Here is a 23,790-nt window from a genome sequence, read left to right as displayed (position 1 = left end):
GTATAAGCAGTCACATTTCAACCCTACGTTTTTTTGCTTTTAGTAAATTAAGAATTTATATAAATAATCAGAGGCATTGCAGTCCACTTGTAACCAGACAAAACACGTTTTTTGCATCCTCAGTGAGTCTGACAGCTTTAATAGTTACAATCTAGAACCATTTCCAGCATAATGCTTAAAATAAAAAATGACTCCTGTGTTGTAGGCAAAGGGTATAATTCTATAAGCAAAAAGGTACCTAGTTTAGCACGTTTTTTAAATCATTACTGAAAGAAAGGAATAAAATTAAGGATAAGGATTTGTACATGCATTACATTACTGACTGAGCAAAATAGTATTTAAATAATGCCGTTGAGCCTGCTTTCCTTCTTCATTACTTATTTGTGGCAGTGAAAAAAATGGAAATCAAGATCTATGAGTCCATAACTCCTTCCAGAAATGAAAAACAATAGTAGATAATAATTTACAATAGTAGAGCTAAGTGCCACGTGCAATAATTTCAATAATGGGAAAAGCTTACTAATTCCTCCTTGATGTAAAACTAGACTATGCATTAATGAGTAAAAGAAGTGTATACATCAGCCATGTTTTGGGTGCTGTGCGTGATTATGTCCAATGTACAATTATTTAAAACAGCAGCAACTAATCTTTAAGGTGTTGAAAAGAACATCCATCTAACAGGATACAGTACATGCAATATCATTGTATCTTATCTTCTGCTAAGAAATAGGTGCCAGTTGAGGAGAAATTAGAATTTCTCTTGTGCTTCATATACATAAGAATTCAGCTCATATATCCTGGTGATTTCTGACGGTTCACTTGTGCACAGTAGTATTATTTGGATTTAAAGTCTAAATCGTCAATAAATACAAATATGTATTACTCACCAATTGCGAATGACATACCTAATACCTGATAGTGACTTTTCATGTAATAATAGTATGAAAAATTCTTACCATAAAACAACCTAAGTATTCAGCCACTACAAATCAGCTGTGAAGACTAAGGATCTTTTGAACCAAATTAGGGATAAAGAAGTACAGATTAGAAGGAACAAGGTTTATTCCATGCTGAAAAGAGAAGAAAAACACGATGTTTCAACTGTGGAGCCTTCTTCTGGTGTGGGGTGCAGCTTGGCTGCTGTCAGATCATCCAGGTGGATGCTACACATTGATGGTGGTAGAGGAGTTCCCATTATTGATAAAGTGCTTTGAATGAAGTGTCCAGAAAAGAGCTATATACAGTAAGTGTAAACAACAATAATAATAATAATAATTGTGTCTTTATACTTATGAAAGCAGAATGTGTTTGTTATTGTTACTGGAACACAGAGAAGGATGCTGTAAAGCTTATTCTAAAATACTATAATAGCATCTGGTGCAGCCTGGCCCCCTAAGTCTGCTATCCCCCTTCGGCCCAAGACAATAGGTCAGAGTTATCACCCAAAGGATAATCGACTACAGTGAGGACACCAGTACCATACATAATGGCATCCTAACCAATCAACAACTGTGAATTCCTGCTTTATAAAGGGAGTACCCAACTCATTTCATTGGCTCATACTGTATCTTCTTTCTCCAACTAAACTGGCAATCTGAATGTACCAACCAAATGACTGCTAGCAGTCAAAGTTGAAAGGCCCAGAGAATCTGTCATAAAAACAGAATTCTGTCCACAGTATTCTTTCTGCAACAGGAGAAATCTGGAATTTTGCAAACCAGTTGTTATTTTTGTCTGATCAACAAAATTAAAAGAAGTGGACTGCTTTGTCAACGTCTTGAATATCTGAGCACGTCCAGTAAAAAGCTATAGCCAGGAAAATGTGAATTTCTACCACTTGTGTCACGGACGTCCAAAGGGACTAACCGTGGGGAGCAGGAGAGCGGAAAAAGACCCATATGAGTAGCGGCGAGACGGGAAAAAGGCCCGGGCTCATTAGTGCAAAGAGTTCAGGAATGCCGTATAGAAACCTATGCCCTCAGGGAGCAGACGTGGGGCGCCCTGGTGCTAGGCGGGTCTCAGGACATCCGAACGTCAATCCTGAGCCAGGACAGAGTGCAAGACCCGGAAATATATAGCCCAAGGGAAAGAGAGGGACAGGAAGGACAGCAGACTGGAAACAAGGGACAGGACAGAGAAGGAGCGCCCTCTGGCTGCAGAGGGCGTGACAGTACCCCCCCCCCTTCATGGGCGGCTCCCGACGCCTATACAAATACATAAGCTGCACAGCACTGGGGGGAGGAAAAACCTCATTTAACTGAAAGGAAACCTCCGGGAATCCACGGCTGAGAGCTACCCCTTCCTCCGGGGTATAAACCTTTATTGGGTGGAGGAAGGGGGGGTAGAGAAGAGCTCCAGAGACTAAAAACAAAAAAGTACACAAGCACAAACACAACAGACCAAAACCTGGGAAAGACCAGGGAGACAAAAACAATAAAAAGTACACAAGCACAAACACAAACACAAAAGACAAAAACCTGGGAAAGACCAGGGAGACAAACCACACAAAACAGATAGGAACCAAAAACAGGTAGGAACCAAAGTTCCGAGACACAGAGAGCAGGGGGGACCAAAAAGGAGGGGAAACCAGGAAGAAAAAAAAATCAAAACAAAAGGCAAAAAACAAGAAAAAAAAACACAAAAACCCCGGGGAAAAATACCGCAGACTGGGCAAATGGCACGTTCACATTCTAACGCTGATATCGGAGAGGACAACCTGAGGAAAGCCAGACCGAAGTCCGCTCACAGACACAGATGCCCGGAGTGATATCCAGCGAAAAGAATGGAGGAACGGCAGAAAGCTTACCATTCTATCACTGATATCGGAGAGAGCCAGACCAGGAAGAGCCAGGCACGAGAACCCGCTCCAGACACAGAAGCTCGGAGTGATATCCAGTAATAAGAATAGGCAAGCCAGCTCAACATTCAATCACTGATATCGGAGTGATCTACCCGAGGAAAGCCAGGTACAGGACCCGCTCACAGGCACGGAAGATCGGAGTGATATCCAGTGATTAGAATAGAGGAACTGAAAAAAAAAACAGCCCAGAGAACAAGAAAAACAAACTGCGGCAAGACAAAAAAAAAACACCGCTCGCGGGGTCAGTAGGTGGCTCAGCATTCTGTCACGGACGTCCAAAGGGACTAACCGTGGGGAGTAGGAGAGCGGAAAAAGACCCATATGCGTAGCGGCGAGACGGGAAAAAGGCCCGGGCTCATTAGTGCAAAGAGTTCAGGAATGCCGTATAGAAACCTATGCCCTCAGGGAGCAGACGTGGGGCGCCCTGGTGCTAGGCGGGTCTCAGGACATCCGAACGTCAATGCTGAGCCAGGACAGAGTGCAAGACCCGGAAATATATAGCCCAAGGGAAAGAGAGGGACAGGAAGGACAGCAGACTGGAAACAAGGGACAGGACAGAGAAAGAGCGCCCTCTGGCTGCAGAGGGCGTGACACTTGTCTTCCTTGCAGCCAGACTCGTGCAGACAACTACACCAACTTTTAAAGTTCAGCAAGATACTAGCTTCCTTGCAGAGTTGTCCTCAGTAACACAAGGCAAAGCTTTTTCTCCACACTGCAATATTCCCAACAAAGAGCAAGCAAACTACAGCCCAGCCAGCTCTGACTTCAGCCTGAAGTTCAAACTCATCAAGAAATGTTTGACCAACATTACAATTCTCAAGAGTTGAACTACTATTCCAAACATGTTTGGTAAAGTTTAGTTCACAATAGTAAATGTATATTTAATAGTATGTGAGAATATAAATGTGATGAATTATATGAGATTGATATAACCTACTGTATGATGAAGACAACTCTACACAACACATTATAGTTGATATACAGATAGAGACACTCAGAACACGTCACAAATGTTTTATTTGCTGCAAGCTGCCTGCGGCATATAACAATATTCTTTGGCATACCAAACTTATCTTTTCACTGGCCAAAGAAAATGAATAGGTGCCACTTGTGGTGCATTAGACATTAAAGAAACTACTGTATTGCTTCATTTAATCTGTTTTACTACTTCTTTAAATCCATGGAATAGTAATATGAAATCATGTAACGAAAGGGAAATTTTGGGCAGCTGACAATAAAAATAACCAAAGTATAATAACCTCTCTGAAATATATTACTTTATGAATATAAATACAATATACATATACTGTATACAGAAGCTGGTAGACACAGGTAAAAATAAGAAATAAGGTACACAACAGAATTCCGCCTTTTTCATAAGCATTTTCTGCAGTTCTTTAATTCGGTCACCTGCTGTGATTATTTTGGATAGGTTTTGATGTGCTCATTTGAACTACATTTGTTGTAAGGGAAAATGAGACACAAATCAGAGTGACATATTGGAGACTTAGTGGTAGAATTCTCACCTTTTACGCAGGAGGTCCAGGTTCGATCCCAGCCAACATACAAGTTGTACTTTTAACAATTTGTCCCTTGGGCATGATACTCTTTTTCTAATAATATAATAAATTATATGTATACTATATTGACATTTTTATAATACAAAATGTTAAAAATTAAAATGATATTATTAAATGACCTTTCAGATCAACATACTCCAGGAATGCTGTGTGGGAGTTAGGGAATTTAAAGATAGAATTAAACAGAAAATCACAATTGAGATTTTTACGTGTAAAAATTTACTTGTAAATACTAATTTTTTGTGTATATTTTTATAATTATGATCTAAAACGTATATATTTTTTGCTGTACTTTTTGTCTACTTAGTAATTGATGAAATCATAGTTTACATAATCATTTGGATTCACCAAACAGTTTTGAAGCAAAGTTTTCTCGTGTAGCAACAATTTCACATGAACTTTTCTGATTTAACACTGGATGGAGTGTCTAATGCCTTGGAGGTTGCATAGTTTTCTCATGCTGGGGGAACTGAGGGTGGACTGGACTCTTTACAGTCCTTGATGCATGAAGAAGCACAAGCTAAAAGCTCTTTGTGTTGTAAAGCCAGCTATACAGCTTTGGAGCAGTTTGAAACCATCTTTATATTCTTATGATGCCACTTTGAGGTGTAAAATTAACTAATTGTCAATAAAATGACTGCTAGGCCAGCTAGAGAGATGAATTTTTATTTAAAAATATGTTATTCGGTATAATATCTGACAAATCCCTAGTATACTCACAGATGCTGCGTAAGCATAAGAATTATTCCCATAAAACCCAAAGGGCAACTTCCTACCAGCATGTCATGAGTCCCTATGCTGCCTGGCTGTGGTGACGTCCTGCAGGGTCCACCACACCAGTGCATTGCAGAGTAGACACACAGATGCAGACACGCACAAACTCATACCAGAGCCAGTTTTCTCAGAAGCCAATTAATCTACATTTTTGGAGAACCCATAGGAAACCCATGTAAGATAAGATCACTTTATTGGCCTTATACGATTTCTTGTATTAGGAATTTGTCTTTCGGCATTCCCCCACTTGCTCTCCATGAGACACACAGACAGGGAGAGAAGCTTGGGTTCAGAGTACAGGGTCAGTCATTTATATAGCAGTTGGGGTTAAGGGCCTTCCCCAGGGGCCCAATGTAGTAGTATTCCTCTGCTGGCCGTGGGATACGAACTAGCGATTGTCACAATTGTAGTCCCTCCCCCTTAAGGGCGCTCCAGCTCTTTCACTTTTGAGTTGATTTTGTGCACATGCTCCCGGTTCCTGCCTCCTTATAAAAGCCAGACGCTCACTTTGTTCCGGGCTCTGCATTGGTTCCCGTACCAAGCGAGTCCGGGATCTGAGCGCCTGGTCCCGTTCCCCCCTTGTTCCCCCCGACCCTCCACCGGATCCCGCTCTGGTTTTTAATCCTGTTTGTCTTCGTCTCGGATGGACTACATGCCTTTGGACTTTTGCTTTGTCTTGGATTTCCCTTTGGATTCTGTTTTGGACTCACCCCCCTGAACACCTGCGCACTATGGACACGCCACCTGTTTTCATTCCTGACTCCTGCATGCTTTTTTCCCCATGTTTTCCTCACTCATCCACGGATTGTGTCGTCTGCATAGGGTCCCGAAAGAACGCTTTCGTTACAGCAACCTTCCAGTCACAGGCGCAGATCCTTAGCCACAGAGCCACCACACCGCCCCAAGTAAACATGGAGAGAAAATATAAATTCCACACAAATTGCACCCAGGTCTGGAAATAAACCCAAGGCCCCAGTGCTGTGAGGCAGCAAAGCTAACCACTGTGCCACCATGCCACCCTCTAATTGTTACAGTATATTAAAAACCTCACATCTCTACCATTAATATATTTTTTAATTCAATCGTTTATTCATTCTGTTACATGAAGTTTTTTTCTTACATATTTTGAAAATGTTATGCCTGGAGAACAGTAGAGAACATACTGTATAAGGATGAAGATTAGAATAACTTCTTAAAAAAAGAGTCATGGTTTTCTGAAGGAAACTACTGAGCCACACTTATTCACTGCAATTCTCAATACTTCAGGATATGGCAGTGTGAGATTTTTGTACTGATTTGAAAATTTCCTCTTCGCCTTATTACCTTAAGCTAAATTTAAGAAATGTGTCTCCCATTTCCGAATAACATTTTTTTTCGATTTAGAATAAATGCAACAATTTGACAAAGAGGCCTCACAATGGCTAATTCTAAAATCTCATGAATTCTAGTTAGGGTTCTATATCTTGTAAAGCAGAAGAAAATTACACCAGTAGATATTCAGCAAATAACACAAATTACCTGAACAAAATGTCTTCTAAACAATTTTAGGTTTACAGTATGTCAAGGGCAACCTCCATGTACAAATCACCTAATAATGAAGTGATTTACTTCATTACAGATGACAATTTGATTGTTGTGAGGTACAGGTGTAGAATTTCCTTGTAGAATCTGGCATATTCTACAGGCAGCATGTCATTGTGGCAGTAGTGCTGCCTCACTGCTGTTGGGTCCTGGGTTTGATTCTGAACTTACATGGTTTTTGTCCCAAGTTTGTATATTCACCCCATTCTTTTTTATGAAGTTTCTTCATGTGCTCTGGTTTTCCTTCTGCCTTCAAAGTCATGCTGGCTAGTTTAATTAGCCTCTTTGAATTGCTGCCATGCGTTTGTGTGTGTTTTCCTGCCCTGTGATGAGCTGGCATCTCATCCTTTGTGTAATTGTGCCTTATTCGTTATGCTTCCAGGTTAGGCTACAGGTTGCAGTAACCTTTACCTGCAATAAGTGGTTTTCTGATAATGAATGGAAAATCTGTACTTTGGGTTCTGAAATAATGTTTTTATAGTTATGGGTTGTTTTATTTTTGCTTTTTCTATTTCTTTGCATTTTACATTTTTTCAAACAAGATGGAAAAAAATTTAAAATAGAGTCTTGGATGTGTTTGGATGGTTTGACTGAGCACGTAATGCACATGACTGTTCCATTTTTAGAGGCATTTTAAGAGTAGCAAGCCACTGAACAGAATGCCAATTAGTTCTTTGTCTCCTTCTTGGTTTCCCAGCCATGAATTCTGAGATAAACACTTACCTGTACAGAATTTTTATTCTTAAACCATAGGTTGCAAAAGCTGAATGGGTAAGAAAGCACAGCTGTGGCCAGCATTACTCTAGGGTAGATTCAATTACATTAAGTATTATTAGGAAAAGTACAACTAATTTGCCGTAGTGTTTGTTTTCTATTATCCAGAATAGATGGATTGAGAGTTTAGTCTTCCATGTCTTGTTACTAACAAAGGCAAAAACACTCTTATTAAATGATAAATCACATTTCTATTAATATGGTTTGAAATTTAATGTTCTGTTTTTTTGTAGTTTTCACTATCCATGCTAACTTAAAAAAGAATAAACCTTTTTTTTTAAAGATTCTGTCTAAAATCAAATAATTTGTTTGGTGAGGTTTCATTCTCTCTTATAGTGACCTACTGTAGTCATATATTATACACCATCTATTGACCTGGCATAAATAAAATCAAACAAACAACAGAACAAGGCATTTTGTGCACAATTTCTTGCCATTTCTAAAATGTTTTTTAGGAATTAGGAACTAATTCATATCAGTGATCTACTGTAGATTTTAGAATAATTAGTAAAGTAGTGAAGTTCACATAGAAGCCATAATAGGAGGATTGGTTAACACAAACAGATCATTTTTAATGCAAACAAATGAAGAGTGTTCAATGCAGGTAGCAAGAACAAGAAAATAAATATAAGATGACAACACTGAGCTAGAAATACAGTGGTTTTGAAAAAATATGTAGGTGTTTATATTGTCACTTCAGTTTAATGTGGGGAAACAACAACCAGACATACCGAATGTTGGGATATATAGTTTGAAGAAAATATTTAAAATCAAATTCCATAGAAATTGTACAGTGTGCTAGTAAGACCTCATTTAGAATATTGTGTACAATTCTGGTCACAACACAGCAAAAAGTATTTTGCTCTGGAATTAGTACAGGAATAATTAAATGCAGCACAGTACATTCCCAATGTCAAAGGAATGTCCTGCTCTGACAGACTAAAAGAAGTACAGTACTGTAAATGAAGTAAGATGCAAACAGACAAAATTACAAGGAGGCCTGATGCAAATATTTAAAATGGTCTCAAATTCTTCAACAATATCTATCCTCTAAACGTCTTGTCACTTAAGTGGTAAGGAGAAGTACATTCAACACTGAAATGAGGAAGCACTTTATGAAAAGGGGGTGAGAGCAACTGGGACCAGCCATGTTGTTGAAGCAGATACCATCACATTTTTCAGGAAATGGTTAGTAAGACCAAGTAACTACAGTTAACCAAAGACATTACAAGGGCCAAGTATTCTCTTCTCATTTGTAACCTATCATGGGTTGTCAAAGCAGCCTTCCAATTTAATGTTCCAGTTTCCAATTGTTACATCCATCTCCTGTATTTATGAACTGCTTTACCCAATACAGGGTCATGGGGGAATTAAAGCCTATCCAGACAAGCAACAGGTGCAAGGCAGGATGGGATCCTTGGATGAGATGCCATTCCATCTCAGGGCTTAGACAGACAAACATGCACTTACTCACATCAGAGCCAGTTTCTACAGACACCAATTAACCTACCAGTATGTCTTTGGACTGTGTGGGGAAAGTGGAGCACTTGGCAGAACATACAGATGCAGCCATTCAAAATGGGTGAGGTATTTCACGGCATACCGCGACACGCCCACCGGAGTATCACGCGGTATCACGTGTGTCACGTGACTAGCTATCCGGCGTCGCCTTGTAAAACCGCCAGGGGGAGCTTAACCTCTCATGTACAGCATTCGAGCCTTTAATTTTGAACTGTGTATTACAGCATGTTAATCATCAGTCATTCAAATGTTGGTATATTTTATGAAAGCAAGATTGCTCAGTTGGACAAAAGTACACAACCTACCTTTATCAGAAATATTTATGCATCAAAGCCTTTACTGAAGATATTACTAATAGTATTAATAATGGATGACTTTGGACAAGCTGTATACTCAAAGTATAATTTCTTTAGCACATTTGTACAAGCACTTGGAATCTGTCCAAGCCATACTTTGTCAGGCATTTTGTTTTACTTCAACGGGCATAAAAACTTCCTTGCTTTTAACAGGGCGTTTCATAATTTCTAACTACGAAAATGATTTAAAATGCGACACCTATCATGAAAAGAAAAAAATACACACCAGTATTCCATTTCTCCCTAAACATTGTAAGCTTTGAAGTCTTTAACTAACGTGATACCGGAGTCAATAAGCATACTTTTAGAATTTGATTAAAAGGGAATATAATATGGAATCGCGTATCTCAAGAATTTAATAACGGTATGATTATATCCGTGTACTGCGGCAGGGCTGTTTCGCCTGCCTGCTTATGCGAGCTGTCTTGTAGCCTACTGGTCTATGTGTGTGACTACCAACTGGCAGGTTGTTTGTTCGAATCCAGCTAGTGCTGGACCTTTCAGTTTTATTTATTTATTTTTTAATCGCGTAACATAAACATATTACCGTATGCAAACTGTACTGTATACAATATGTATATGTTTATTTAATGTCTTAACTGTGCCCGTTTAAGTATTGAATATTCATATCTAATTTTACCACTGAAGGGAAATCTTAACATAAACATACAGTATATGGCTGGTCTCGGTACTTTAAAGAAAAAAATACACACCAGTATTCCATTTCTCCCTAAACATTGTAAGCTTCGAATGAAACCACTAAATAAAGACATAAATATAGAAATCTTAAGATTTGTTTTATTTAATGTTGGTAGCAGGATGAACTGTCAGAGTGTATATTTTGTCGCAAAGTTGCTACAAGATGTTAACAGTGAAAAAGGTATTTAGAAATGAGTTATTTCAAGATGAAAAAGAAAACATACACGAAACATGGTTTCATTACGACCAGAATCGGTCTTGAGATATTTTTAACTTGATTTACAGTATTTGAGAGGTATGTCTTAACACCGATACTACAGTGCTTAAGTACTGCTCACGTATATGTTTCTAGGTTTATATTATGCATTTCATACGGTATGCGTTTTAGTTTCGTTTTGTGCTGGAACCCGTGGATTGATTAGAGATATCAAGTACATACAAGTCATTTTTTAAATGTTGTAGTTCGTCTTGAAAAAATGTTACGAGTACATCATCTATCAACAATTAGGTTCTGTTTCCATATTGCGGATTTTGGTTAGGTACAGTATTATCAAATCCAGTGGCGCTGTGTGTTACTTTACTGAGTCCCAATCTGTGATTGAAACCTGTAAAACCGGTTTAATTCGTCACAGCCAGCACTCTTCAGGTGTGAGGGTCTTCTGCTCAGAATGAAACGCTAAAATGTTTGTGTATATTCTAATGGTAGTGGGGGCAGGGTGTGTGGGAACAGGTTTGTTCTTCACACCTGAAACATTTTCTCTGAAAGGATTTTTTCGCAGTTAACCGATCTTGTAACAGCATGTTACAGTTTACTATTATTAACCATATTAATTTTAAGTGCTTAATGTAAAATCTTGTAAAAATATATTTTCATTGTTCAAAAATACATTAATATACATTAAGTCTGACTATCATATAATAAGTTAAATACAAAACTAAAGAAAAAATAGGGTTAAAGATAATTCAAAATATTTTGCTAACAATGTTAACTGTTTATGAATAAAATGTATTAACTAAGGAGTAGGATGGCACAGTTGTTAGTATGTTTTTTGTTTTGTTTCTTTTTTCATAAATACAACAGTAGTACCTGATGTCTCAGTGGCTTTCAAAATTAAATTATGCATGCAAACCTGTGAACTAGAAAGATAACTAAGATTTTAATACTAATTAAATGACCGCGGGCACTTCCCACCGCCTCTACATTCTCAGAGTAGAACAGACTAACCTTCTAATGAAAGACGGTCCACCCCCCACGGACAGGAAAAGTGCCCACAGGCACTTAAACTTAATATGGTCAGTAACGGTAAACAGTAACATGGTAAGAAGGAGCACGTACAAACGTTTTCGAAATAACCACATGTAAGACTCTGATCCTAAAAATGGGATTTCTATATGTCTTTATTTAGTGTTTACATTAGTGACAAAGGCTAAACTTTTAGCTTCAGTAACGTGTACTTGCCTATCTTTTTCAATTTTGTTCTGGCAGATTACTATCCAAGCAATTCAGTAAATTTTTCATATGAATCTTAGTGAATTACTTTCCAAAACATTCTGATGCTTGCCAGTTTGTTCCATATATGTAGCTCTTTTGACACATAAAGAGCTTTTTTCCCTTGTGGTCTGGGTAGTGTTGTATTGTATTTAAAGTGATTTATTTGAACAAGGTTAATGTTGGTCTAATTTCATATGTTTCCCTATGTTCTGTTTTAACCTAAGGGAATTGGCTTTGGTCAAAGGATATAGTGATCTTTACTTCTTCAGGCTTCCATTGGCTGTTTTTACTTTACAGCTAATGCATTGAAATACAAAGTGTAAAAAAATGTTTTTAAAATTAGCCTTGCATCCCATTTACAATTTGATGATGGTTGTCAGTTGACATTTTGTTTTGGTAAAATAGTTAAAGGCAGAGTGTGAATTTGATGTAACAAAGCTATTATTTGTAAATATTAAATTTAACATGCTAGTAATATATATTTAACAATGCAGTTAACAATAAAGCAATTAAAGAGAAAAACAGCAAAGGAAGACAACTCCCAAAGCTCTTAATAAAGAAGGTTCATGTACATTTTGAAACGAAATGCAGGTTTTTCAACAAAAATGGAACTGTCATTCTCACATGTAAATGAAAACACACAGTTAACACAGAATAACCACATCTAGAAGCTCCTCCACATAATTTCACTTTTTATTTGGACAGTGAAGGAGATTAGACTCACAGACCCAGTGCATAATAATCAAAGGTTCATTTTATTAGACAAGCTCAAGGGAAACAAATGGAGGGAGAATCATTTGCATTTTCAAAAAATAACATAACAAATTGCACTTTAGAATGGCTGTTCTCAAAATATTTTAGATTGCATCTACATCAATACAGTTGTTTTCTTTAATGGGGTAGTCCCCTACCAAAACAAAAGGTATATTGTATGGACAATAAGCATAATTTTAAGATACTAATAAGCCGGGCAGGAGAGGTGGTGCAAGGAGTGTTAATATTTGTGCAGTTTTAAAACACTCAGAGGATGATGGGAGTCTGGAACCAATTCTCTAGTGAAGTACTGTATGCACCATGGGATAATTTATCAAAAAGAGAAGAAGGAGTAGTATCATTAAACTACTAGCAAAGAGCAATATGGTCCATTTGACCTCTTGTTTGTCTTGGTTTGTATATTCTAATGTATTATAAGTTCAAGCATTTTCAAACATACCGGGATATTTCTACCGAAAATCAGGTTAATTTAAAATGAATATTCTAGTACTGAGATTAAGTTAAAGTTAAATTTATAGTGACATCTACAATACAGAAGTTATAGAAACCTGAAATAATCAAATTATTAAAAAAACAGATATTTTAATGCTATTTTAAGATGGATGGATTCTGTGAATTGCATCAGACATTGGTCCAGGGAGTTAGGAGCATTGTTATCCAAAGTTAACTGTTCTTCAAAAGAACAATTTTACAGCACTTTTTGCTTTATCCTTCAGATTGACAGCCAGCCTCACATATATTTGTTTTCAGGAATAACCTCTCAATCTCACAGTTATGTTTTGAACTTCTAGCATTTCAGCTGTTTTATTTGGGATTGCACCCTCCTGGGATGAGAATTCCTAGTCTTTAGTCTGCACAGAAACATTTAAACATTTACAGTATGCATCCCAATAGGTAGCATTCACATTGCCAAACCAGGCAGTCACACTTTATATGTGGATAGTAGTCAGAAACTCTAAGCTATAGTACCAATATACACTACAGTACAGGTGTAAAAAAATATACACCATATTCCAAAAAATATGCCATTACCCTTATTGATCCATCCATTATATGAGTTGTTCTAGAATAAGGCCAAGGCTGCTAGTCTGATAATCTATAGCTGATTTTATATAGAGTATATAAAATGTGTATATACAGTATATATATTTAAGAGTTTTTATGGATGCTTAGTCTTTATACATTATAAATTAATGTTTTTCAGATTTAACACGTTAATTGGCATAAATAAGGCAGAAATATTGGAGTAAAATGTTTCACAATATTTCCCCAGGTATTCTTGATTTTATTCATTTCTACATTTATTAATTTATCAGAACATTCATATTTATAAAGGATAAAGAAAGGGAAAATGTTTTCAAACAGTTTTAGCAGATACGTTGCAAGTTCAATTGCTTACTTGAGGTGATATTGTGATACCATGTGTGCAGGGGCCCTTTAAGAAAAGAAAGGATTTAAAATTTGCACTGAAATGGAATGATGTTAACTTATAAATTAAGCAGAATCCCTTTGCAGTGGTTTATACTAATGTTTCATGACCATATGCATTAAGTTTCTATTATCTATCAGATTAAATCCCTGACAAGAATCAGAACAAGAAAACAGCTGGTCATTATCACTGATTACGTTGTCAAAAAGGTTGTAATATCCGATGTATCATTAACAAAAGTCACTTTCTAAAATTAGTAACTGGGGAATAATAAACAGCAGTGAAACAAACAACAATGAAAGCATTGCTTGACATTTGTAAAACTTTATTATTTCTATGTGGGATAATTAAGCAACAGCTCTTAATTTATCACAGATTTGCCTTGCAAAAGTACAAAGACCCATGCACATTTCTCAAAAGCACACATTCAAAGCATAAAAAAAAATAAACAAGTAAATAGATTAATAAAGAATTAATAAAGAAAAATTGAAAAGTCATAATTCTGTAAGTATTCAAATCCTTTGCTGTGAGAAACCTTAATTAATGTACTGTAAGTGCACAAAATTACAAAATCACGCTATAAGGTTAATGACCTCTGTGTGCAATAATAGTCACATGGTTTCAGAATTAAAAAAAAAACTTACTCTGTGCAGTCCTTAAGTCAAATAGTAAATTTCAAGCAAAGATTCAAGCATGAAGACCAATGACCTTAAAATGGACAAAGCTATATAAAGGCACATATCAGGAGATGGGTATAAAATATTTCATAAAAGAGATTAGATCTCTTTGATTATGTTGAAGTTGATCATGAAGAAGTGGAGGGCACCCAGACAAAGCCTAGGCCTATGAGGCTGATCATCCAAACTGTGTAGCCACACAAGGGTGAAGCTGGTTAAGATTCCATCTTGCGGGCAACGGCACCTTTAAAAGAGAGAATTCAGTGGCTGAGATAGAAGGAAATGTCCATGGGTTAATAAAATCCCAACGTCTCCCCAAAGGAGGCTTGTGTGGAAGTGAAGGCCAGGTGTTCAGATAAGACAAAATTTGAAAATATTGTTGTAAATACAAAGCATAACATTTTACGCAAACCCAACATCGTCTATGACTCGCTGCTGTAGCAGCATAATGTTAAGAATAAAGCAGTGAATGTGCTTGAATGGTTCATCAAAGTCCTGGCTTGAATTCTACTGAATTTCTGTGGAAAGACTTTTGAAATCTGTGCAAAATGTCTATACATAAGTGAATCCCAACCAACTTGAGAAACCTTGAGGAGCTCTGACAGGAAAAGTGGACAAAGTGTGCAACAATTCAGTGAATTGTTAGACAATGCTGAATTGTTAGAAATTTACCCAGAGTTACAGCTGTAACTGCAGCCAAAGGTGCTTTCACCAAATATTGAGTTCACAGGTCTGAACACTTACAGTATGCAATTCATATATTTCATTTTTTCCCTTTAGTTTTGCAGACATTTATTATACCCTTAAAAGTACAGTACAATACTGTAAGTTAACCCACTAGTGCTTTCCTGTGCTTTTCCTGTACATACAGTACTGTATGCATAGTAGGGACAAAAATGTCATTAAATACAATGTTTATTTTGTTCAGACAGGATGTTGTTACCATCCTGTTGCTACTGTACCACAATTCCAAGTGAGGTATGTTACAATCCTGTATAAGACTAAGAGAATTGTATTTTCTTCATTGCATACAGTATACAGAATTATTAGTAATTTTATAAATTGTAATTAGAAAACAGATCATTTTATTTTAGATACGAATTATAAAATGTACATAGTGGCTTTAGAAGCATGATATTTAACACCAAAGAAAGAAGGGAAAAAAAGAGGCCACATTAAAATAAAATTTTGAGTTGTGATTTGATTGACTTTGTCACGTACTGTAAGTTTCAGTCTAGCTGATATACAGTAGGTCTGCACTATAGTATATTAAGATCAATATATTTAAATAATTAATATTATAGTTTGCCATTGAAGACCCGTTCAGAAGTTTTAATATAATTGTAATGATCACTTGCAAAACAGTGGTATTAACTAATGGCATCAAGATTACGGCAGCATGCAAAAATGACGATGATACTATATTTCATGTACAGTTTGGATATCTTTGGATATTACTTCACAGAATCCTTTAATTTCTGTGATTTATTGGGAAATGTTGTTTTTTCATCCATTTATTCGGCTTATGCGCAGTTAAAACCTACATGCTGTGAAGGAGACACTTCCTGTTTCATTTTAAATAAACCTTTGAAAATTAAAAAATATATATTTGAGTAATGTATATGCCACCCACAAAATCCCAAAATATTTGGATTGTAAATATTTGTCTTTTATCTTTGTCTCTTCATGTCGAAGCATATAATCAAAATATACTGTATAATAAAGCCTGAGGGAGGAACTGCAGGGCAGCATGATTGAAAAGCAGATTAGCATATCTGTGTGAAACACCACATAATAATTTCTGAAATTCACTATCTTGTCACTAGTTGTTACCAAAAACCAAACAAGATGCACCTCAACTGATCATGGGTGCATTTCACACTTTTGTGCATCACCATTTGTAATGGGGATGTATCAGATATTAAACTAGATATTAAACTATGAAACTGTAACATTTTATTATATTTTATATAATATTATATTTTATTAAAATAGTATTATTGTTAATCTATTAATGTTGTCATTTATTTTATTATACTATGTATTATATTTTTTATTATAATTCATCAGGTATCTACAGAACTATGCATTACTGTACATGAAATGAACTGGGTTTAAAAATGTCCTGATTTGTGACACAGCACACGTGGACTTATACACGCAACTTGTATAACTCCACACAGAGGACAGTCTCCTGGTGAAAAATTCTTTTGGTTTGTTTAATCCCAGTAACATCCATTGTGAGGAACATTGCAAGTGCAAGACACTCCTTCTAGCATTGTATTGAGGGTGTCATTATTTTCACAACCTTTATGATCAGTGTCTATTTATAATACTCAGTATTTCAAATAAGATAGATAAGATCACTTTATTAGCCATATAGAATTTTTGCATTAGGAATTTGTCTTTTTGCATACCCCAGCTTGCTCTCCATGAGACACACAGAGAGAGAGAAACTTGGGGTCAGAGCACAGGGTCAGCCATTTATACAGGGCCCCCAGAGCAGTTGGGTTAAGGGCCTTGCTCAGGGGCCCAACGGAGTAGGATTCCTCTGCAAGCCACGAGATTTGAACCTGTAACCTTCCAGCCACAGGCGCAGATCCTTAACCACAGAGCCATCGCTCCACCTCAAATGTTAATAACTTTATGAGGAAAACACTGTTTAAATGTTTAAATACTAACATTAACACATACAACACAGATTTGTATGTCAATAACAAGGAGACTCACACTAAAAAGGAGACTAATCTATTTGTGTTCTTGAGGATGACGGTAAAGCAAATTCAGGAGAAGGAAACAAAGAATAATACTTTCTAACATTATTTAAAGTAATTGTAAATATAAGACCTTTAATATTCACCTGTGGCACAAACCAAATTAACACTTTATCATAGATATAATCTGTATTTTGTAAAGAGCACCTACTGTATAGCATTGAGACATTTTGTTCTTGAAATGAGTCTGTAGGAACCAGAATTAAAACAACTGCTACCCTCTTCCCATATTTGTATTTCATTTATCAATATGATCTGTACCATGTACAATAAAACCAATGATTATTATCAGACCAAATCATTGATATTCTGTCAGTTCACTTTGGTTAGAGGTACTCACACAGCTGTCTGTTATGACTATTATGTTCTTTTGTTTGAACTACTGGTGTAGGTCATTAGACAAAATACCAACAATATTTCCATTGATGTGGAGGACTCTAAACAGCATATTTTGTACTTTACTGATACACTGTTTCTCTTTCAAATACTTTAGTTTATCTGAATATACAATAAATACTGATGACAAAATAGTTCTTTCCACTGCTAGGACAATTTATCTTCCCGCCTACAGTATGTACTGTACCTACTCAGTCACAGTCCTCAGGTTTTAGTTATTTAGGTATTGATATGCCCCTTAAGATATATAAAGAGAATATGCATTAGGCCCTGAACGAACTTAAAAGATATTTTCCTAGATCATCTTTTTACAGTGCACACTACATGGTAGGATCTCCCTTATAAAAATGAACATACTTCCTTTCATCAGTTTCTCATTTTCCACGATTATTTGGAATAAGCTCCTCCTCCTGTAAGGTTTTCAAGTACTCACTCTAATCTATATATTTCTATAATGTTGTTGACATCTTTGATGTATTTAGTATATGAAAAAAACGTACTCTTCCCTTGGGTTTTCTTATTTTAAGTACCTCTGCTTCTACTCGGCCATTCATACTTTATTCAGCTCGTTGAAACTGCTTTACCCACTTACTGGCTGATCCAATTATTTAAAAAATCACTACATCTCTTCTCCATATGACATTCACTATCATCAAAGAGGAGTGCCCTCTGAGTTACTTTTTTATGGCACATGGAACATGTCAGGAACAACTCTTTCTTTTCCTCTGAAATTTTAACACACTAGCTAATCCATGTAAACTAGTGAGCTTGTATTTACAATTGTCTTTGATGGCTCAAATTTTTGCTAATATTTTTGTTTGAGTCTACCTGCAACCACAACATTTTTAATAAAATAGGGTGAAGACTTTAATACCTAATTGGTTGTATTCATTTTAAGAAATGGTTCTCATGGAAATAAATTCAGAATTTTCCCTTTCTTGTGAGCTCACTTATTTGTACAGTATGTTTTGGTCTTGTTTTGTTCTACAGTATTTCAAAAGGTTAATGTATTTTTTTTTTAAATTAAAACTAGCCATATGAATTGGAAGGGGGATTTTTGTTGTAGATTTTTAAGTGAGGTTTATGAACATTATTTAAAATAAATAATTTCCTCTAATTTTCAGAAACACGGTTTAACATTCCAGATTGATCACTGATGACTTTCCTCTGTACTTTGCAGGTAGTTCACCAGATAGACTCACTAACCTGTGACCTGCAGCTTGAGGAAGAAATGACAGACAGTTCTAAGACAGATACGCTTAACAGCAGCTCCAGTAGCACAACCACAACCACTGCCTCCAGCATTGAAAAGGTCAAGCTGCACTCAGAAGGACAAATCATCAAGGCTCTACCAGCCCCACCAGCTATCCTGACGGTGTTAAAGAAACCAAATCCCCCTCCTCCACCACCACGCTTGACTCCAGTCAGATGTGATGATTTGAATAAGACTCTACCTTCAGGGAACCCTCTTAAGACAAATGGAACTCTTCTTCGGAATGGAGCCTTAGCTTTACCAGGGATACAAAAAAAGGTGCCGAATGGAGATGTATGCTGTATGTCCAAAAACATCCCAGAGAAAGTGCCCGTACCACCGCCTCTGCTAAGGCCTGATAAAGACAGATGCCCACAGGCAACGAGAGAGAGGGTCCGATTCAGTGAAAAAGTGCAGTATCATGGTTACTGTCCAGACTGTGATGTGCGATACGATATTAAAAACAGGGATGTTCACTTACACACTGAACCCCTTCACACAAAATTAAAACCACCTCATCACTGTCTCCCACCACCACCTCCTCTGCCTCCTTTTGAAAATGGCGGGATAGGTATAAGTATCAGTCATAGTTTTCCTCCCGTGAACCCTGGATCTGTGCCTCATCCAGTTGCTCCTAAACCACAGAAGACTATCCTCAGAAAATCAACCACTACAACAGTTTGATATATACTGTTTGACAGCTTTATAATTTATCATTATTATTTTTTTAATGTTATGAGCACTGTCTACTCCAGGAAAAAAAAATTTGCAAAACAGGATGTAAAAAATAATTAATCCACCACCAGTCATTTTCAAGAAAATAGCAAGAAAACACAAACATGGTAAGTGAGATTTCCTATGCATTTTGGAACAAAGTTGGTTTGTTTCTTGGCTTCTCTGTACAAAAGACTGTTGAAAAACAAGCATTTTAACTTATTAAATACTGTTTGTAAATTAAACAAGAATGTAATGCATCTTCGTGTCTGTATCGTCTGTTGATTACCTTTGCACAGTTGTGCTGATTTAATCATAAACCATGTCACAAAATGTGCCTTTTCAAAACCCTTTTATGTTAGGCCGGTGGCGTAGTAAACAGCTAGACCGTATGCGGAGCGTTTAATTCAGATCCAAGAGCTGATTGTCCGATTGGGGCATAGCATTAGTCTAAATCCGACATTCATGGCTGAGGTTGAGAAACCAGAGAATCATATCAGTTTTATTACTGATATGATTAAACACAGGAAAATGGACCAGTTCTAATAATAAAACTACAGAATCTACACACATTTTCAGCACACTTAAAGCAATTAAAATACTATCAAAAAATAATGTTTTTAAAGGATTTGTGCCTATCCATAAAAACTATTTTTTAAAATATTCTTGAAATGTCATAATTTGATCTTCGTGTTGATTATATCACAGAGTCCACAGCTAAATTAAGAGACTGTGTAGTTTTGAAAACAAGGAGAGTGCCAGGCAGACATTTTGATATCATAATCCACACTTTTGTAATAATAATTGTTTTACACTTTTAAGTACATATTCTACAATTTTGCTAACATAATCCACTTATGGTTAACAATATAAAAACCAAAACAATTCAATAAACTACTGTATTTATGTAATAGATTTCAGGCATCAGTTTAATTTATCATATTCAATTCATACTCAGCACTGCATCAGAAACAAGTGTTTCAGTTCACAATAAATATTTTTGTTAAATTTCTTTGGAAATTAAATCAATGCACTCATCCAGTGATATTACCAACTTAAAGATCAAAAAGTGGTGTCACAAGAATGTTTTAGGGGAATAAAAGATGGCAAAGGCAAGTGTTAAACAGGGAAATACTGTACTTATACTGCTAATTTAACTCTTGCCATAGTTTGTCTTTCATTGGTTTGTTTTCCTGTTTGCCTGAGCACTTTTTTCATGTTCTGAAGCTGTATTTAGAAAAGTGAATAATAAGTATTTGCATGAGTGCAGTAAAATGTATTTGCATGAGTGAAATTTTGTTTCCAAAAAGTCAATATAACCTGTTCAACCCTAATAGAGAGCATACTGTAGTAGTACAAAGCTTATAGCATAGAGCTCTAAATTTGAGTAACAATCTTCACAGAACTTGAAGATGAGTGGTTGGTAAAGGCTGTGTAGTTGCATGTAGAAAATATTAGGGCCCAGCTGCATTGTCCAGAATTTTGGGTTTTGAAGATTGCCCTGCAAACATTATATACAGTATATATACATCCAAACATTTTCTAACTTTATCCAATACAGGGTCATGGGTGAGCTGGGCAAACAATGGGCTGAAGCAGGATACACACTGGATGGGACGCCAATATACAGTATATCGCAGGACACACAAAGACACAAATGCACACACACTCACCAGGACCAATTTTCCCAGAAACCAATGAACCTACCATTATGTATTTGGACTGTGGGAGGAAACAAGCATGAACATGGGAAGAACATATAAATCCCACACAGATAGCAAATCAGATGGGAAATCATCAGAGTCCCAGTGCTACAAGACACTAATGCTAACCACTGTGCCACCATGCCTCAATTTCTCAAAAATAATCAAACTCTATTTTCATGATGAATAGAAAACATAGAAAAATAAAAAAATGAAACTTTAAAACACTACTAAAGTGCATGAATGAAATATTGTTATAAACAAGAGCTCATAATCCTTCATTAGATTAAGATACACTTTTGCCCTTTATGGAGGATGTGTACTGTTTAAGTGGTTATTTATTCATTTTTAAGCTATAATTAGTGGTGGTTTCTGATAATGTTTTTTAAATTTAATTCAGTATTTATAAATGCTTTAAGAGGTGCTTATCTTACACTATCTGGACTTTTGTTTTTTGACTCTGAAAAAAGTTAACCTTTCAGGAGAACTAATGATCATCTTTGCACAATAACCTACTAGATTCTGACAGATCATTTATTTTATAACCTTTAGAGCAAACATTCTCATGTGCAGTATTTATATAATAGGCATTCCTTGATATCAGCATTTTTTTAAAAAAATGGAGGTCACTAACAGGTCTTCTGGAATTCAAGAATGTACTTTGTTACAGTAGAAAAACATTTTAATACATAATACTGTACATATATTTTATATAATAGTTTGGGAAAGCAAAGTAGTTGTTTAATCTCTTGAAAGTATGGTAGATAAGCAGGTAAATACCAAAAAGTTTTCTGCACAGTGAAAACATTTTGAGCATTTTATACAAAATAATGTAAATGTCCTTATCGTTATCTGTTTTAGGTATTAAAAAATAACCTTGGACCTTCTGAGAGACCTTTATATAGTGAAAATACATTGCTCAGTATTAAAGTTCATTTTCTTTGCCATGCTTATGTAATGAAGTTCAAGTAGGTACAGTGTAGCTGCGTCAGCATGCGGAGGCTGGAAAGAAACACCTGAAGAAGGTTTCCACAGCCGAAACGTTGTGTCTCTTTTATTTTCATCATGGAATAAACCTTTACTTGTTCCATGATTATATAATACTGTACTTTGTATAATGTGCAGTTTACTTTTGTTTCACATGTCAGTGTTTTACCAGTTTGCCTAAAATAATTTGTAAGAAGAGCCCATAATAATTACAGTTGTTCTGTGAACTAGTCTGCTGAATAAATCTAAAAACCTGTGTATACAAATGTATACATACACATACTTAATGGCAAAAATTGCAGGAACTTTTCCAATAAAGAATCAACAATCAATCAAAACATTCAGTTGTATGGATAATTATAATGCTTAAAAGAAAATGCAAAATCATATTTTTGTAGCTGTTTTACAAATTGCACTCTTTGGTGTAAGGTAATACTCTTATAAAGATGACTTATAGTGAAGGGCTTGTTCAGTCAACACAGTCATAACAACACTAAACACACAGCCAGAGCAAATCTAAATTGCTTAAATGAGAAACACAAATGATAGGTTTTAAAAAAATGTGTTCTTCTTCATAGCGTTATTGGACAGGCTTGACAGGAGAGTGCAATCTTTCTCTGAGAGAAGATTGCACATTGTATAAAAGATAATCATCAGTCCCAAATAGTCTCAGAAATGAAATGAGAAGAAGATCATCATTCCAGAATTTATTCAGACATTTATGTAAATGCTTTTATATTTAAAATAGAAATTACCAACAATAAGTGAAACAAACCTTAGGAAAAGCACAGAGCAAAATGTTTTCTTTCATTTCAGTTCCATCCAACCAGGTGAAACCAGGAAAGAAACACATCTAATCCATATTCAAAGAAACATAAGTACAAATGCACAGAAGAGCAAAATAATTACAAAGACAAGTTGAAAGATGTAAAGTGTAACACTGTACAATACTAGAAAATGAAAATGACTTGGCCTATTCTTGTTCAGAAAGGTTTTGATTTAACCAGCGTGTCTTCTTTTTGCACCTTCTACTGCATTCTAAAGCCTTGTATTTAATTGTGCTAATATTGTTTTCTCCTTTTCTTGTTAACTCTTTCTTCTTACTGTAAAGTGCTTTGAGAAACTACTTTCAAAAGCATTATATAAAGTTTTATTATTATAATCCTTCCAAATGTTCCTATGGGCTTATGAAGGGCTATTATCAAAACATTAATTTCACTCATATAAACTAAAAGTGAAATTAGTTTAGTTATTATAATATTTATAAAATTTTGTTTTGAGAAAGAGCGAGATGAATGCATTCAATAATCTATTATAGTCTATTATAAAAAAGTTATTATCCTTGAACACAATTTTTAGAATTAAACACCTGTAAACAACTATGGGTTGTTTGTAGCAGTACAAGAGTCAGAGCTGACCCTAGATTTTTGGGGGCCCTAGGAAAGAT

At 35.9% G+C, this 23,790-nt stretch overlaps 1 protein-coding gene across 3 annotated transcripts in view; it reads left to right on the top strand.

Moving 5' to 3' along the window:
- prr16 (proline rich 16) overlaps positions 1 to 23,790 on the top strand; it is a 150,930-nt gene that overhangs the window by 75,535 nt on the left and 51,605 nt on the right. For 2 of the 3 annotated variants that reach the window (XR_015936024.1, XR_015936023.1), the window contains one exon: positions 18,868 to 19,781. Coding sequence is in view for 1 of the 3 variants with exons in the window: in XM_088629890.1 (XP_088486016.1) it covers positions 18,868 to 19,623 (756 nt within the window). In the remaining 2 variants the exon portion in view is untranslated. Of the gene's footprint in view, positions 1 to 18,867; positions 19,914 to 23,790 lie in introns of those variants that run through there. The other variant, XM_088629890.1, reaches the window with a different exon arrangement.

Source organism: Lepisosteus platostomus, chromosome 4 (genome assembly GCF_059453375.1).
Source record: "Lepisosteus platostomus isolate fLepPlt1 chromosome 4, fLepPlt1.hap1, whole genome shotgun sequence".
Classification (NCBI taxonomy): domain Eukaryota; kingdom Metazoa; phylum Chordata; class Actinopteri; order Semionotiformes; family Lepisosteidae; genus Lepisosteus; species Lepisosteus platostomus.
The sequence above is the reverse complement of the archived record's forward strand: the minus strand, read 5'-3'. Positions and strand labels throughout refer to the sequence as shown.